Below are 17,743 nucleotides of genomic sequence, written 5' to 3' on the forward strand. Positions count from 1 at the left end.
TACTTTCCCCCACCACGCCACTCACAGCCCCGGTACAACCCTCAACAGTTCCATGGTCAGCAGACACAGAACATGCCACAGGGATACTGGCCCCCTCCCGGTCCAGGTCAGAGAGGAGGAACCGCCCAATACCAACAGGGGTTCGCCCCACAACGCTTTCCACCACCAAACCGTGGACGAGGGAAGAGGTGTTTCGGCTGTCAACAGCGTGGCACAGAAGATTACTGCACACACTGTTTCCGTTGTGGCAGCAGTGAACACTACGCAGTCGGATGTCGGGTGAGAGGACAGCAGGGACAGTTTGGAGGTGAGCCTTTAAACGAGCAGGGGTCACTCGCACGGGACAGGGAGTGACCAGTGACCCAGCAAAGTCCCAGAACTGTGTGCACTGTGGAAAGCAGAGTGAAGAGTTGAAACAATGTGCAAAATGTAAGAAAGCCCTCTACTGTTCTAAGCCCTGCCAAGTAAGCAATTGGACTGTGCACAGAGAACATTGTTCACCCCCCTCATGTATGACTGTGAACACTGCCCCCCGAAGAGAGAGACAGGCTCAAGTAGCTCCACTTGTGGGCAAGAAGTGTCTAATTGACTGTCATATTCAAGGCCAAGGGGTCCAGGCGTTGTGGGACTCAGGTTCTCAAGTGACAATCATTGACGAGCTATGGAAAGAAGAGCACCTACCAGACACAAGACTAAGAGACATCTCGGAAATATTGGACAAAGCGGGCCCTTTAGATATTGTAGCAGCAAACGGGGAGAACATGCCATATGTGGGTTGGGTGGAAGTAACCTTTAGTTTAGCTTCAGGGGGAGCCCCCACCACTTCAGTTAAAGTCCCCACTCTTGTAATGAAGGGTGACAAGCTTGGCCGACCAATCATTGGGTCCAATGTTATTGAGCTAATTATAGACAGTGAATTGAAACAGTCCAATGCCACTGACAGAGAACGCCTGAGTCATACAGTGAGAACAGTATTCCCCAACCTTGAACCAGGGCAAGCCCAAGCCTTTGTACAGCAGGTGAGCGTTGAACAGAGAAGTGAATATGCTGTTAAGACAAAGAAGGAGCGGGTCAACATTCCTAAACACATGTCTGTCAAAGTTGAGTGTCATGTACAGATGCATTCCCCGTATGAAGACACCACACTGATCTTTGAGCCCGATGTCAACCCCCGCTGGACAGAGGGACTTGAAATCTGTGACACTGTCGTCAACGTGAGTAAAGACAGCAGGCCCACTATCACTGTAAGTGTGCAGAACCCCACAGCTCATGACATAGTGTTAGCAGGAAGAACTGTGATTGGAACTGTCCAAAATATTCAAACTCTGTACCCCGCTTCCATCCTAGAGGGGTCCCGCCCTCCACCTCCAGCCAGTATGAGTCACATCCGGGTTGAAGAGAACAAAGCAGCTGATCTATGGGACCCGCCTGTCAGTTTGAACCACCTCAGTGAGTCTGAGAGAGAAACAGTTCACCAGATGCTGCGAGAGGAGTGCGCCTCCTTTTCAAAAAGTGATGATGATATTGGATGCATTGAAAAGCTGCAACTCAGCATTTCTTTGAAGGACACTGAACCTGTGGCGAGAACCTACCTCTCTGTGCCCAAGCCACTGTACAGAGAAATGAAAGACTACTTACATGACCTCATCGCACAGGGCTGGGTCCAGAAGTCCAATTCACCATATGCATCACCGGTCGTCTGTGTTCGTAAGAAAGACGGGAGTCTACGACTGTGTATTGACTTCCGTGAAGTAAACAAGAAAACTCTCCCTGACCGACAGCCTATTCCCAGAGTGCAAGACATCATGGATGGTTTAGGAGGAAACTCCTACTTCTCTCTGTTGGATCAGCAGAAGGCGTATCATCAGGGCTTTATGGCCAAGGAGAGCAGACCTGTGACAGCTTTCGTGACTCCCTGGGGTCTTTATGAATGGATCAGAAGTCCATTCGGCCTGATGAACGCTCCAGCGGCCTTCCAGCGTTGCATGGAGGAATGTTTGGAGGGACTGAGGGATGAAATCTGCATTCCATACTTAGATGACACCCTGGTCTTTAGTAGATCCTTCCAGGACCATGTGGAAGATGTGAGGACAGTGCTGCAGCGACTCAGGCAACACGGCATCAAGCTGAAGCCCAGCAAATGTGAGGTATTCAGACGCGAGGTCCGCTACCTGGGCCGGATCGTGTCCGCTGACGGCAGTAAGATGGACCCTGCTGATACGCTGGCTGTCAGGGCTTTAAAGGAGAAGAGACCAAAGACTGTGGGTGAGTGCAGAGCAGTAATGGGCCTTCTCAGTTATTACCGCCAGTACATAAAGGACTTCTCACGTATTGCTGGACCCCTGTACGCCCTGCTTGAAGCGGCACACTGCGTCGTGGATCATTCATTCACACTTTTGCCCCTCTACAGCTAGGGGGCGCTACACGTGCGTGCGTGCGTGCGTGCGCGTGTGTGTGTGTGTGTGTGTGTGTGTGTGTGTGTGTGTGTGTGTCATAGGGATATCCCTTTGATGTGATGGTTAAGATATTGGACTTTCACGGGAGGGGAGGCCTGGGTTCAAAGCCTGTGTAGGGAGGTTTGTATCACCTCTGTTATATATATAGCCCTTACCCGTTCAAAGATATGAGCTCCAAATTGATGTGCAGTGTGTGGGTTATGGGATGTGCACTGTGCATACAGTATATGAGGGATGGAAAGTAACTGTAACTGGTGCTTGCATGATAATATGTAGGAGCATCAATGTAAGAAATACCCGTTTCGTTTAATGGCTACCCCCCCCCCCAGCCCACCCACCCACCCGCCTGCGCACACACCCGCCTTCCTGCACACACACACACACACACACACACACACACACACACACACACACACACACACACACACACACACACGCACACACACACACACACACACACAGAGAGAGAGCTGGTTAAACATGTTGCCTCATGCTAGATGCAGAATAGATGTGCCTCATGCTAGATGCAGAATAGATAGTAGATACACCATAAAAATGCTAATATACAGCATACGATTTGTGAAAGTGACAAACGGGCTTCACAGTTATGTTAGGTGTGTTCATATGCTAATGGTGATGCGATTTCAGATCAATTGCTCCAGCCACTGAGGAGAAACGCTGTTTCAGACAGACAGACAGACAGACAGACAGACAGACAGACAGACAGACAGACACTCACTCACTCACTCACTCACTCACTCAGACATTCGCAAAATTATAGTATAGATGTATAATATACATTAGCCTACTCATTACAAACATTACAAATGTTATCCAAATTTCACGCACATCGTACACATGATCTCTATTCATGTGATAAAGACAGGTCTGTTAGATTTTTCATATTTGCAGTGGCGCGTTTCGAAGAAAATGCCGCAAATCAATCATGAATTAACACAGTGAACAATTACTGTGATTTTTTTTCCCCTTCACATTATGCATTCACAATGTTTTTGTTGTTGATCTCTATAGGCCTAAAGCCGACTAGACATTTAGACATACTGTAGCCGTTTATTACGTCTAAACAACGTCTGAGCTTTGAGTCTAAAAAACTTCACTTTTGGACCAATTTTAGACCTCTATTGCTCACTGGAACCCTTGCAGCATTGCCCTCTTATAGCGCCACCTGGAGGCTGACTTGTATAAAACCTTCTCCTCTCCTCTCCTCTCCTCTCCTCTCCTCTCCTCTCCTCAGAATCGGACGTCCGGTTGTGACGGCTGCGTGTGTGTGTGTGTGTGTGTGTGTGTGTGTGTGTGTGTGTGTGTGTGTGTGTGTGTGTGTGTGTGTGTGTGTGTGCGTGCGTGCGTGCGTGCGCGCGCCCTACCATGTATGTGTGTGTGTGTGTGTGTGTGTGTGTGTGTGTGTGTGTGTGTGTGTGTGTGTGTGTGTGTGTGCGCGCACGCGCGTGCGCGTGGTAGAAGGTAAAACAACAGACGGAGCAAACGGACAGTTTTCGGGGGTTTCCAGATCGCTGCTGTTTTTCGGGGTTTATTTTATATTTTTAACCATAAAACAAAAGGACTTATTAATAATAATACTAATAACAACATCGGGTCATTTCAACCACCACAATGAGCGGACGGACGGACCCCCACACGGACCCCTCCTCCACGCCGGCAGAGGAGGGCTGTTCAGCGGACTCTCCTCTGCACGGCTCGCCGGGAGGAGAGAGCCGCAGCCCCGCGGACCAGCAGGCAGAGAGCCGGAGCCCCGCCGCGGACCCCCAGGCGCCCGCGGACCCCCAGACAGAGGCTGCTCCGGCGAAGAGGAGACCCGGGAGACCCCGAAACCCCCAGAAGGTCTGATCATGCATGTTCACAGAAAAACATCTCTTTATTTCTGTCTGCTCTGTTTATGGTGTGAGACTGAGAAACTGTCTTTATGTCAGTTTAAATCCACCAACACTGCAGAGTCCAAATATAGTCTATAACACTATAGTATTATATAATATAATATACTGTAATATACAACACTACAGTTTCAAAATGTCCAAATGTCTTGGTGTTCTTTGGGGAGACATCTGGACATTTGTGTGTTGGTGGCTTTAATTCAAATAAATAAACAGCAGCAAAGAGTTAAAGCCTATAAATGATCACTCGTATTGATTCAGCCACTTAAAAGCGATCCATGAATGTTCGATCCGATATTTACCGACGATATTTATAGCCTATATATAATAGGCCTATACAGACCAAACACCGTTGTTTTTTGTTTTGGTTTAAGGTTGTTATGAGGGCTTTTGCTTGGAGATCTAATAGTGTTTTAGTGCATGCAGCATGGCGATCCAGTATGGTTTGTTGATCTTGTAAATCTAATACTGTTTAGTGCATGGCGATCCAGATCCACTACTATGGATATGATCTTGGAGATCTAATGCTGTTTAGTGCATTGCGATCCACTACATAGACAGAATACTTGGAGATCTAATGCTGTTTAGTGCATTGCATCCACTATAGAGCTCGTGTAAATCTATTACTAATACTGTTTAGTGCATGGCGATCCACTATGGACAGAGTACTTGGAGATCTAATGCTGTTTAGTGCATGGCGATCCACTGTGAATATATGATCTTGTAAATCTAATGCTGTTTAGTGCATGGTGATCTTGCAGATCTAAGTTGAACCCATGTGATCATACAGAGATGATACACTGTGTTTTCTGCTTCTTGGAACTTAAAGCCTGCTTGTTGCGCAACACACTTCAAAACAACACACACACACACACACACACACACACACACACACACACACACACACACACACACACACACACACACACACACACACACACACACACACACACACACACTATAGAGAGCAGCAGATCTACAAGCACTCACTTTTTCGACTGCAGTTTTAGCACCACACCACACCACACTACACCACACCACACCGCACCACATACAAATATCTACATTTTCCATTACACAAAAGTACCCCTATCGGTAAGAAACAAATTTACCCTTTTAACTGTGATTATAATACAATATAAATTTGTATTACAAATTATAATGCACTATAATGTATTATAACTGTGATTATAATACATTATAAAGTATTCATGTATTACTGTGATAATTATAATACACTATAATAGATTATAATAGTGGTTATAACACAATAGAATCTATTATCATGTATTACAACTATATCTATAGTCTAAATGAAAAGTCAGTGAGTGATCAGTCATTATGAAGTGTTTGGCCCTGTGTGGCCTAGCTCAGACCTACTCTAGAGTGGATACTTTTTAGTACCCCGTTTAGTACCACTTTCACACCACTCTACCCAGGTCCTTGTAGTGGAAAACCTGGCACAAGTGGGCAGTGTGGTGTGGAGTGGTGTGGATTTGGGCCAGTGGAAGGTCCAAACACTTGTTGATCTGCAGAAAACGTACTCACATTTTATACTTAAGTAAAAGTATCAATACTGTATGAAATTGTATGAACATTAATGAAAGTGTTGCCACCAAAATGAAGGTAAAGTACCAAAAGTACAAAATGTTTGAAAATAGCAGATCTACAAGCTCACAATGTGCATCATAGCCTTTGGTATAACATGGGGCTAAAGTGTTTTACCGTGTTTATGTCTGCAAAGTACAGTAACTTGTAGTGGAGTAAAAGTACAATATTTAGGATCTGAAAAATGTAGTTAAGTAGAAGTAAAAGTACTGGAAATTGGAAACACTCACGTAAACTAGGCTACAAATACCTCAAAACTGTACTTAAGTAGGCTACAGTACTTGAGTAAATGGTGCTTAGTTACTTTACACCAGTGATAGAGAGCAGATCTACAAGCTGTCACTAAATGTGCAAAGTCTTGTAGATCTAAAGTAGATCTCCAGCAGGAAGGGATCCAGTGGATCCCATCGGAACAAAGCAAAGCCAGGTGATCCTCCATGTATGATCATCAAATGTATGTTTGTGTTGATATTTAAATGGCTTTATAAAGCAAGGGTCTTCAACAGGGGGTCTGGGACACCTAGGGGGTCCTCAGAGTTACTACAAGGGGTCCTCCAAATCTTTGTTTTTCTTTTTAATATTAAAATCTTGAATCATAGCATCCATATTAGAAGAACGTTAGCCAAAAATAGCAGATCTACAAGCTCACAACGCCTCGCAGAGGTTTGGTGTAGACTATAGGGTGAAAAAGAGCAGACTAAGTACAGAGTGAAAGGTCAAGTTTATGAAGTATTGACGGTTCAAGTGGTTAAATATCTGACATGAATCCAAAATATACTGATGATTGTGCTGTCAAACAATGAAACTATATTCCTGAGAGAGAGATGAAGCAGGGACCCCTTAGTCGAGAGAGAGAGATGAAGCAGGGACCCCTTTGTGGAGAGAGATGAAGCAGGGACCCCTTAGCTGAGAGAGAGAGAGAGAGAGAGAGAGAGAGAGAGAGAGAGAGAGAGAGATGAAGCAGGGACCCCTTAGCTGAGAGAGAGATGAAGCAGCGACCCCTTAGCTGAGAGAGAGATAAAGCAGGGACCCCTTAGCAGAGAGAGATGAAGCAGGGACCCCTTAGCTGAGAGAGAGATGAAGCAGGGATCCCTTAGCTGAGAGAGAGATGAAGCAGGGACCCCTTAGCAGAGAGAGAGATGAAGCAGGGACCCCTTAGCAGAGACAGATGAAGCAGGGACCCCTTAGTAGAGAGAGAGATGAAGCAGGGACCCCTTAGTAGAGAGAGATGAAGCAGGGACCCCTTAGCAGAGAGAGAGATGAAGCAGGGACCCCTTGTGTTTTGTTGAACATGAGACCAGCTGAATGTGTACGCTTGCAGAGTACATCATCATGATGTCACAGATCACATGACCCCTCAATCAATCCTCCACTTCTAGGAACACAGAAGAGGGTCTTTTTTTCTAAGCCAGGGTTTCCCAAAGGGGGTGCTGTGATGTCAGTCCTGGGGTGACCCAGAATAATCTGATAACATGTGGAATTCATCAATATCACTTCACTGTGCTTAGTGAAACAGAGCTGATTTGCATTGTACTTGCCTTCTTTTCCCATCTATAGCCTCTTCACCAAAAATAGATGATCTACAAGATCTTGTAGATCGTCTATTTTGCCCCCCAGAATGAAGGATGCTTGGGGTTCAAGTTGTTAAACAACGTCAAGTATAAAGTTATTTTCAGTCCGTTCTGATGGAAACTGATATTTCTCTGAATCTTGGGTGGAAAGATGTGCATTCTGTATTTACATAATAGGGCATTCACCAAATATTCGAATATCAAAGTCACTATTCGACGTTGTTCACCGAAGTCGAATATTCGCTTATTATAAAAAAAAAAAAAAAAAATGTTTTCTCTTTAAAGGAGCATGAAACACAAAATCACTTTTTCTATAAATATATATTATATAAATTAGTCACTTGTGATAGGGAGCAGTGATATGGTTCAGTTTGCCTATAGCCTTGTGGATTCAGAGCTTTCTGCTGGTCTCTGCAGCTATTTCTGTTTACTTCCAGTTTCTAGAAGAAAAGAAAACTTTGGCGCCACTCATTAAATATTAGCTATCATTGTTCTGGAGTGCAATGTGACGTAGGCATATCTAATTACTATTAACGTTTGTTTAATATAGAGTTGTATCAAGGGGGGCGTGGTTTCATTCTGCCCTTGTTGTGGCGTCTCGTTGTGTTGTTCAGAGCATAGACTGTACTACTGTAGGGCTGTCGCAGTGGGCAGGCACTTGTTGATTAGATTCGGTAATTCCATGTTCTATAACCAGACAAAATGTGCAAGTATTTTACAAAGAAGCTGGCTGAGCTTATCCATGGACAGTGGACACTTTCTCCAGCTTTGGACTGTTTACCACGGAACCGAAGAAGAAGTGATGCTAAGCTATCGCCGATAGCTATTTTCTGTGTAGTGTGTGTGTGTGCGTGCATCGTGACAGCGCGCACACACACACACGAAAAATAGCAGATCTACAAGCTCACAACGCGTCACGAAAGTGACGCGTTGTGAGCTTGTAGATCGGCTATGTAGCCGAGCGAAATCAGCTAATAGCCGTAGCAGCAGCAGCCTCTCGTAAACACGTTGGTTTCGCCTATTTTGTGACTGTAGTGTGTGTGTGTGTGTGTGTGTGTGTGTGTGTGTGTGTGTGTGTGTGTGTGCGTGCGCGCACTGTCACCACACACAAACACGTGTCACACACGCGCACACACACACACTACACTGTCACAAAATAGCCGAAACAAACGTGTTTACATGAGAAGCTTCTGCTGCTACGGCTATTAGCTGATTTAGCTTGGCTACATAGCCGATCTACAAGCTCACAACGCGTCTCGAAAGCGACGCGTTGTGAGCTTGTAGATCTGCTATTTTTCGTGTGGACGTTGTGTGTGTTTGTGTGTGTGTGCGCGCGTCACGACACACACACAGGCTACGCACACTACACACATACAGAAAATAGCTATCAGCGTTAGCCTAGCAGTAGCGTCCGTCCTTCTCCGGTTCCGTGTAAAACAGTCCAGAGCTGGAGAAAGTGTGTCCATGGATAACAGCTCAGACAGCTTGTTTGTAAAATACTTGCACATTATAATTGGTTATAGAACATAGAGTTGCCGAATCTTTATACTTTTTACACCTCCAATGGCTGGTTTTAAAAAATGTTTCCGAAATGGAAACAGCAACGTGCCTACTGCTGACAGCTTCGGTCTGTCTCTCTCTGATAGAACACGCATTACTCCGCCCCCTCCCCCCACAGCAGCAGATAACCACGCCTACATTTCAGATTTCTTTTCATGTTCTGAAATCCCATAAAACAAATTAGAGGCGGGGTTTCAGGCTCCTTTAAAGCTATACTGTGTAAGTTGCTCAACTTGTGGTCAGTAGCTCTATAGCAAACCTCGGTCGCGTCCGCGTCTTTCGGCCGTTTTTCGGTTCTCACACCCCCGCGTCTGCCTCCACCTCGCCGAGATCTATCTTTTGAGGGGTCCCTGGTTCCTGTGCGTTCAGCCATTCCGGAGATACACTCCTTCACCCATGCGATCACCGTGCACCCGAGTATAGAGACACGGGAGACTACAAATATGGCCGCCCTAGCGACCCCACTCCAAGATGCGCTGTGATTGGCCGGCAGTGTATAACCCTCGCTGTGATTGGCCGGTAGTATGATGACGTCATTTTGCCGCGAAATTCTCCCCCCCTCAAGGCTCATAGAAAACATATAAAGAGAAGGCTTTTGAAGCTGAAAATAACGGAGTGGGGGTTCTAAAACTTTAGCGATTTAACAGTTAGGACCATTTTAAGATTTGTTTTATAAAAAAAGTTACAAGTTACAAGTATAACTTTAAAATAATCTATACCAGGGGTTCTCAAACCTTTTTAGGACGTGACCCCCAAAATTAACATATTTGAACTGGGGACCCTCACCCTGACAAGCACTTGTAGGTATTACATTTAATGTGACTCGGTTCCGCAGATAAATATTGTGAAAATAGCAGATCTACATGCTGTGAGCATGTAGATCGGCTATTTTCTTAATGTTCGCCTCTTGCTTACTTAATATTTGACAGTTTGGCCAGTCCTGTCGAATATTCGACTATTCGAATACTTTGAGGTCGAATAATTCGAATACTAAAAATCACTATTTGTGAATGCCCTATGGCGTAATATGATGTAAGATTCTAGAAACGAACAGTGTAATTCAGGGTTGTTGTGGATGAAACTATTATTTACAGAGGGTGACGTGAGTCAATAAAGTTTGAAAAGCCACTGTTCAAAGGTATGTTAATGGCAGTTAAATGTTGAAAACTAGTGGTATTCCCCTGGAACACAGAGACTGAGTCACTCACAGTGTAGCAAGCGCTTTGGTGCCATCGTGTGTGTGTGTGTGTGTGTGTGTGTGTGTGTGTGTGTGTGTGTGTGTGTGTGTGTGTGTGTGTGTGTGTGTGTGTGTGTGCTTGCGCGTGTGCGTGCGTGCGTGTGCGTGCGTGCGTGCGTGCGTGCGTGCGTGCGTGCGTGCGTGCGTGCGTGCGTGCGTGCGTGCGTGTGTGTGTGTGTGTGTGTGCGTGCGTGCGTGCGTGTGGTTATGAGTCATAATAGAATAGTATTCATAGCAGAGATGATTCATATAGAACATAAAGGATGTTATCATGAGTCACTTTCACACAAAACCACAAAACACAACAACTCACATTTCTGAGTTTAGTCACATCCTCTGACCTCTGGTGACCCCGGCGGGGACCCCTTAGCTGAGAGACAGATGAAGCAGGGACCCCTTAGCTGTTCACGGCCAAATGCATGTCATTTTGGGGGTCCTTGACATGAAAAGGTTTGAGAACCACTGATTCAGAAGAAGGATTTAGAAGTTATTTATAGAATCGGGTCAAGCATATTCAAAGACTTTAACACATTCTCACGATAAAAAGCAGATCTACAAGCTCGCAGCACGGTTAAAGTAATAATTTAGCAATATTACACTGCAGGGTGTGTGTTATGGTGAATATTGTCACTCCAGTGACAATATTCTATAGCTCTGTGTGTAACAGAGAGGTCCTGTGCTCATGTTGCACATGTATTGTAACAGTGATTGATTTCATTGCTCAGCGTGTTTTTATTGTTGAATGTATTGTATTGTGTCCTGGTTGACTGAGATGGCCACTCAGCCAATGAGATCCACCCGGGGAGTCACATGTTTGGGGTGTGGTAATCGAGGACTGATCATAAGTCTGACCTCTCAATAGTCCCACCAGGTTAGCATTCACCAGGTTAGCATTCACCAGTGTTAGTTTTACTGAGGTTAGGGTGGATTCATATTACTCCGCTTTCAGAGCCTTATTTATTTGGGTTCGGCTCTGTCTAAACTACAGTACGATGATGATGTCACAGCCTCTATTTCCCAGAACTGCACCTTTCTAGCTGGGTAGAAACACTGTTGTTGTGTTCTCAACCTGTGGGTCGGGAACCCCAGGGGCATCCTCAAATTATTTTGAAGGGTCCCCAGATGATTAACATAATGTGCAACGTTGTTTTCTCACTCAACAGTAAACAAACCAACATAATGTTTAAGTGTATAGAGGGTATCTGCACATTTCTAAAGTGACAATTTAAGGACTTGTTTAATACCTCTAAAATGACAAATTGTCAAATATTAGATGCAGAAATTGTGAAAATAGCAGATCTACATGCTCACAACATGTCTGTCTGTCTCTCTCTCTCTCTCTCTCTCTCTCTCTCTCTCTCTCTCTCTCTCTCTCTCTCTCTCTCTCTCTCTCTCTCTCTAGGAGCCAACAGGAGAGCCTGTCCCCAAACGACCTCGGGGACGTCCGAAGGGCAGCAAGAACAAGGGACCGTCCAAGGCAGCCACCAAGGTGGGACGCACGCACGCACGCATGCACGCACGCACGCACGCACGCACGCATACACGCACTCACACATCACAGCGCAACCAAACATAAAACGACTTGTCTTTTAGTTCTACTCGATCTCTTCTCTACTCTCTGACATTCTAACGAGCCTAGCAATGGAGTGTATTATCCTGGAGGAGAAGGATGACTGGCTGGTGGCTATGATAATAAAGAAGGATAGTGCAGAATAGCCTTGTTAATAAACCAGACTGCACAACACCACCCCCTGTTGGTAGTGGTGGTGTTGTGTAGTCTGGCCCTTCACATTAAATAAGCTTTTTCCACCAGCCCTCAGAGAGGGCGAGCCAATCAGGGCTGTAGGCTTGGGGCACGTGGGTGGTGGCCTGGTTCAAAACCATTCAGCCAATCAGGTGAGTCTGTGTGTATTCAAACACATTCCCCCCTCCACTCTTATTACAGACATCAAACAGATTGTAGTCTTTGATGCTTTCAGTGACTAACGAGCTATTGACACTTGTATGGCTCAATCAATTACAGCAGCTCACAAGCCCTTTGAAGTTCAGAGGTAGCAATTAACACATCTGGTGCCAACCCCGAGTTTCCCGAGTTTGAAAAGGTACTACCGCTGTGCCAACCCCGAGTTTCCCGAGTTTGGGCCGTTTTTAAAATTATTATTATTTTTTTTCAAAAATGTTTTTTGGACCTCCAGAAATGTATTAGGCATGATCGCGATCGCGAAATTGCATGTTTAACCCCCATACCAACCCATTCTTTCAAACATGGCAGCCATGTTTACATCTGAAGAAAACATAATGGCTGATAAATCATGAATGCCTGAACGGATTTCCAAGCGGATTTCTTTGTTTGAAAGCTGTGAACAGTGTGCACACGTACACGTACACGTACACGTGGTGCATCATCTAGGCATGGGCGTGCACTTTTTACACAATTGCGCAATTACATGGAAGTCTATGGTAACCATGGCAACGTGGGACATTGAAGAGAAGAAATCATAGCAACATAAGTGTTAAGAGCAAGTCAACTTAACATTTTTTTTAAACCACCCCCTGCCCGCCCCCCCCAGAAGTGGAATGTCTGCCCGAAATCTCAGACTCTCTTCCCAAAACGAAGTGTGTGATAGAGTGTGATAGAGTGTTCCAGCAGAGGTGCTAGAGATAAAAAAGATCATGATCCCTTCTCAGTAGAGCGAGGTGTGTGCTTGTTTGGTTCTCTCCTGGTTCTCTCTCCACTCACCTAAACAGCTGCAGGTTTGTAATTCTCATCCACAACACAGACTAAGTTATTAGGCCTAGTATCTATTGTGTTTGTTTGTCTCTACTGTTTTTGTTTCTTATTGTTATTTTCTTTTTTTTAACAATCACACTGCATATTAAAATAATAAACTATAACTTTGGGCTAATTCAGGAATATGCTGTGCCTATTAGAGCACCAAATAGGCCTACTTGTTGTGTAGCATAAGAACATTTAATTTGAGCAAATGAAGACCAAGTCCCCAGCGGGCAATTAAAGTGAGACAAAACAAACACTACCATTTAATGGTCACACGCCGCCATCTACTGAGCCAAAGTGTTGGTGCAGGCCAGATTGTACTGCACATGTGCAATACCCCCGAACATTTTGATACACGCCCTTCTGCAATATCCTTCTTTATTATCGTATGGTGGTGGAGGATCCTAAAAGCACCCCGGTTCAGTTGGGTTCTTGTAAAGGAGCGCTTGTTTGTTTAGGTGGAGACGACGGAGGTGTGCCGTCTCATGCGGACTTGAGAAGTCCACTTGAGCCGACTCAGCGCTGTTAGAAGTTTTCGGTACATCCGTGCGGTCCAAGGGAGCACAACAGAGCGCTCCATACCTCCGGTTCAGCCAATCACAAGCTTCTGTCTGTGTGTGTGTGTGTGTGTGTGTGTGTGTGTGTGTGTGTGTGTGTGTGTGTGTGTGTGTGTGTGTGTGTGTGTGTGTGTGTGTGTGTGTGTGTGTGCGTGCGTGCGTGCGTGCGTGCGTGCGTGCGTGCGTGCGTGCGTGCGTGCGTGCGTGCGTGCGTGCGTGCGTGCGTGCGTGCGTGCGTGCGTGCGTGTGTGTTCCTAACTCCAAAATGCGTATCTCCTGTGAAACCACAGATTATCTGAGTATTATCTCAGGTATTAGCACTTTCATCCAAGGTGCTTCACAATGATGGCGTATTACATTCACCCAATCAATCAATCAATCAATCAATCAATCAATCAATCAATCAATCAATCAATCAATCAGTATGTGTCACATCACATTCCAGGTAACATGGCTCCTTGTTCAGAGCAATCAGTCAATGAGGTTTTGGTGAACTTTATACTTGATTGTATTACCTTAGTAAACCTTTACATCAAGGGTCTTCAACAGGGGGTCCGGAACCCCTAAGGGCTCCTCAGTGTTACTACAGGGGGTCCTCCAAATCTTTGTGTGATATAGAAGCTTTTTTTCTCTTTTTTTATATTAACCACTTGAACCCTATTGCGTCCATATTCTGAGAACTTTAGCCAAAAATAGCAGATCAGCTATTTTTGGCAAAGAGGTTTGGTGTAGAGGGGAAAAAGAGCAGACTAAGTACAGAGTGAAAGGTCAAGTTTATTAAGTATTGATGGTTCAAGTGGTTAAATATCTGAAAACACACATTGACATGAGCATTGTGTGTTGTTTTCATGTTCTGTTCACAATCCAGCTCCATCTTTCTTGTTTTGCCCTCAAAAAGGCATGATCTGTAAGTGATTCTTATTGTTATGATTAATGTTAACTTTGTAACAATACTGTATATTAATTCATATTTACTGTACATATCTGCATTTGAAATGCACTGAGTGTTTATTAGCTGTTCTTACTTGCCTCTCTAGTTCTAATTCCCACCTTGATACTTCCTCATTCTAGTAATGGTTTATACTTATTTCATACATATAAGAGGTATACTTACGAGAGAACCCTGTTGGGTGTTTACATGCTTACATGTACAGTACTTACTTTTTAAATCATCATGAGATGTGTTTAGTGAATTATGATCCCATTCATTTTAACTCTTAATGCCTTTCCCGAACTAGTCCGGGCTTTATACTGTATTTACAGTAACAATATTAAGTCTTACCGTAACGTCGGGCCTACCCGTGGATGTTGGCCGATGACCGCAGTTTGTTTACATTACACGTTGGGAACATCGCACCGCCGGATTCCTCCATTTAATCCAATGCATCATCCTGACGTTTTTATGGCAGAATTCTTTGCCTAAATGGCCAAATTATGATCCGCTAACATTAGCTTTAGGCTATACAGGATATTTTCTCACAACATCCTATAGTCATGTGACATGTAAACGTGATGACGTCACATGCACGCTCAGCGCAAGAAAAGTTGGGCTCTGGTGACATCTAGGCATTCAATGTGTTAAAATGAATGATAAAGTAGGCTCTGTTTCTAGGCTTTCTATTGGTTCTACAGAGTGAAGACTGTTGTTTATTTACATTCACTGTATGTACATTTATGAAGTTCTTTTTAGGGTATTATACAGCTTTTTGTATTACAACCAATTGTTTTACAACATATGGTTATTGGTAATTGTGATGATAATGATGATGATGTAGAGTTTTCTCCACTCTTTACTTTGTTCAAGATAAATAAAGATCAAATCAAATCAAAAGACCCACCCCTGGCTGCGGTAACAATATAGCATTAATTTCCGTTAGCATTTCGGACCAGATATAGAAAGATTGTTTTTAAATAGCTGACAGGCTTCAAAATGGGTCTTTTAAAAACAATGGTGTCACTTTGACCATTTCTGTTTTTACAGTCTAGGGTCCCTGCTGAAGAGTCTGACTCAACGTTTTGTCCTGTTTTCTTTTTTCCAGACCCCCGAGGCCAGCGGAGGGAAGAGACCTCGAGGACGCCCCCGGAAATGGGTGAGTGTCATGACTCCGCCTTCCTCATGCTCTCAGCCAATGAGAAACCACCCGGGTGTGGAATTCCATAGAGTGTCGCGCTGCATGCTTGTAGATCTGCTATACCTCCTTTAAAACATGTAGCTCACTGGCATCCTTCAAAACTGCCCTGAAAACTCAACCTTTCAGGAGGCCAGAGGCGGAGCCTGAGGTGGTTATCACTTCTCCCCTTTTATTTTCCTAGTATGTACATTTTTACCCACAAAATGTCTGGAAATCCATTATATCTCCCATTGTGTTTTATTGCGACCGTCAGGTCGCAGTTACTATCAAAACCTCCACCGTCTGTCATGTCTCACTTTTGCCCTACTCGTATCTCCGCCACCGTTGCCCCTATCCATGCCAAACTTTGCCGGGTGTGAATGTCAGCCCCTGTGGGGGGTATTTATATGCAAATATTGTGGCCAATGGCATTGTAATACTAAACAATAGAATCCAATGGTGGTGTTTAGGTGGTAGGGGGAGCTAAAATAAAATGATTTAAACCTTTTTTTGGATAAAATACAAACGTTGTAATATTACAACCGTGGGCCTTAGAGGGTTAAAGGCCTTGACCCTAAAATGATGAAATTCCAGGCCTGCTTGTAACCCTTTTTTTAGGCCTCCTGCCTGATGGTAACCGCTCAGACGAGGGGTGAACAGGGTGTGTAGAGTCATTATAAATCTGAATTGTCTTTTTGGTTATGGTGTGGTTGTAATTATCCTGAAATTGTAATTGTTTGTTTCCAATATTCTTACTATCCTGATGAACTCCCTGGGAGAGCTTGTTGCTATCTCTGACTGAAAGGTTTAAATACTGTACTTATTACACGGCTTGGTTGAATGCTTGATTCTGATTGGTCAATTGCTGAATTCAGCTGTGTGTTTCTGGACAATGACCAATGAGCTCAATAACAGATTCAGAGCACCCGATTGGCTCATATCAATCTGTCTAATCCAGGGGTCTTCAATGTTTTCAGGCCAAGGTCCCCTTAGCTGAGAGAGAGATGAAGCAGGGACCCCTTAGTTGAGAGAGAGATGAAGCAGGGACCCCTTAGTTGAGAGACAGATGAAGCAGGGACCCCTTAGTTGAGAGACAGATGAAGCAGGGACCCCTTAGTTGAGAGAGAGATGAAGCAGGGACCCCTTAGTTGAGAGAGAGATGAAGCAGGGACCCCTTAGTTGAGAGAGAGATGAAGCAGGGACCCCTTAGTTGAGAGAGAGATGAAGCAGGGACCCCTTAGTTGAGAGAGAGATGAAGCAGGGACCCCTTAGTTGAGAGAAAGATGAAGCAGGGACCCCTTAGTTGAGAGAGAGATGAAGCAGGGACCCCTTAGTTGAGAGAGAGATGAAGCAGGGACCCCTTAGTTGAGAGACAGATGAAGCAGGGACCCCTTAGCTGAGAGACAGATGAAGCAGGGACCCCTTAGCTGAGAGACAGATGAAGCAGGGACCCCTTAGCTGAGAGAGAGATGAAGCAGGGACCCCTTAGCTGAGAGACAGATGAAGCAGGGACCCCTTAGTTGAGAGACAGATGAAGCAGGGACCCCTTAGTTGAGAGAGAGATGAAGCAGGGACCCCTTAGTTGAGAGACAGATGAAGCAGGGACCCCTTAGTTGAGAGACAGATGAAGCAGGGACCCCTTAGCTGAGAGACAGATGAAGCAGGGACCCCTTAGTTGAGAGACAGATGAAGCAGGGACCCCTTAGTTGAGAGAGAGATGAAGCAGGGACCCCTTAGTTGAGAGAGAGATGAAGCAGGGACCCCTTAGTTGAGAGACAGATGAAGCAGGGACCCCTTAGTTGAGAGAGAGATGAAGCAGGGACCCCTTAGTTGAGAGAGAGATGAAGCAGGGACCCCTTAGCTGAGAGAGAGATGAAGCAGGGACCCCTTAGCTGAGAGAGAGATGAAGCATGCAGGGACCCCTTAGCTGAGAGAGAGATGAAGCAGGGACCCCTTA

General features: G+C 44.9%; 1 protein-coding gene across 1 annotated transcript in view; it reads left to right on the forward strand.

Moving 5' to 3' along the window:
• Window positions 1-4,088: 4,088 nt before the first annotated feature.
• hmga2 (high mobility group AT-hook 2) overlaps window positions 4,089-17,743 on the forward strand; it is a gene marked incomplete at its 5' end in the record, with an annotated part of 24,328 nt that continues 10,673 nt past the window's right edge. Inside the window, 3 exons of the mRNA XM_080753899.1 lie at window positions 4,089-4,316; window positions 11,745-11,831; window positions 15,715-15,765. Of these exons, the coding sequence (XP_080610025.1) occupies window positions 4,089-4,316; window positions 11,745-11,831; window positions 15,715-15,765 (366 nt within the window). The remainder of the gene's footprint in view (window positions 4,317-11,744; window positions 11,832-15,714; window positions 15,766-17,743) is intronic.

Source organism: Nannobrachium achirus (assembly GCF_963921795.1).
Source record: "Nannobrachium achirus genome assembly, chromosome: 23".
NCBI lineage: Eukaryota > Metazoa > Chordata > Actinopteri > Myctophiformes > Myctophidae > Nannobrachium > Nannobrachium achirus.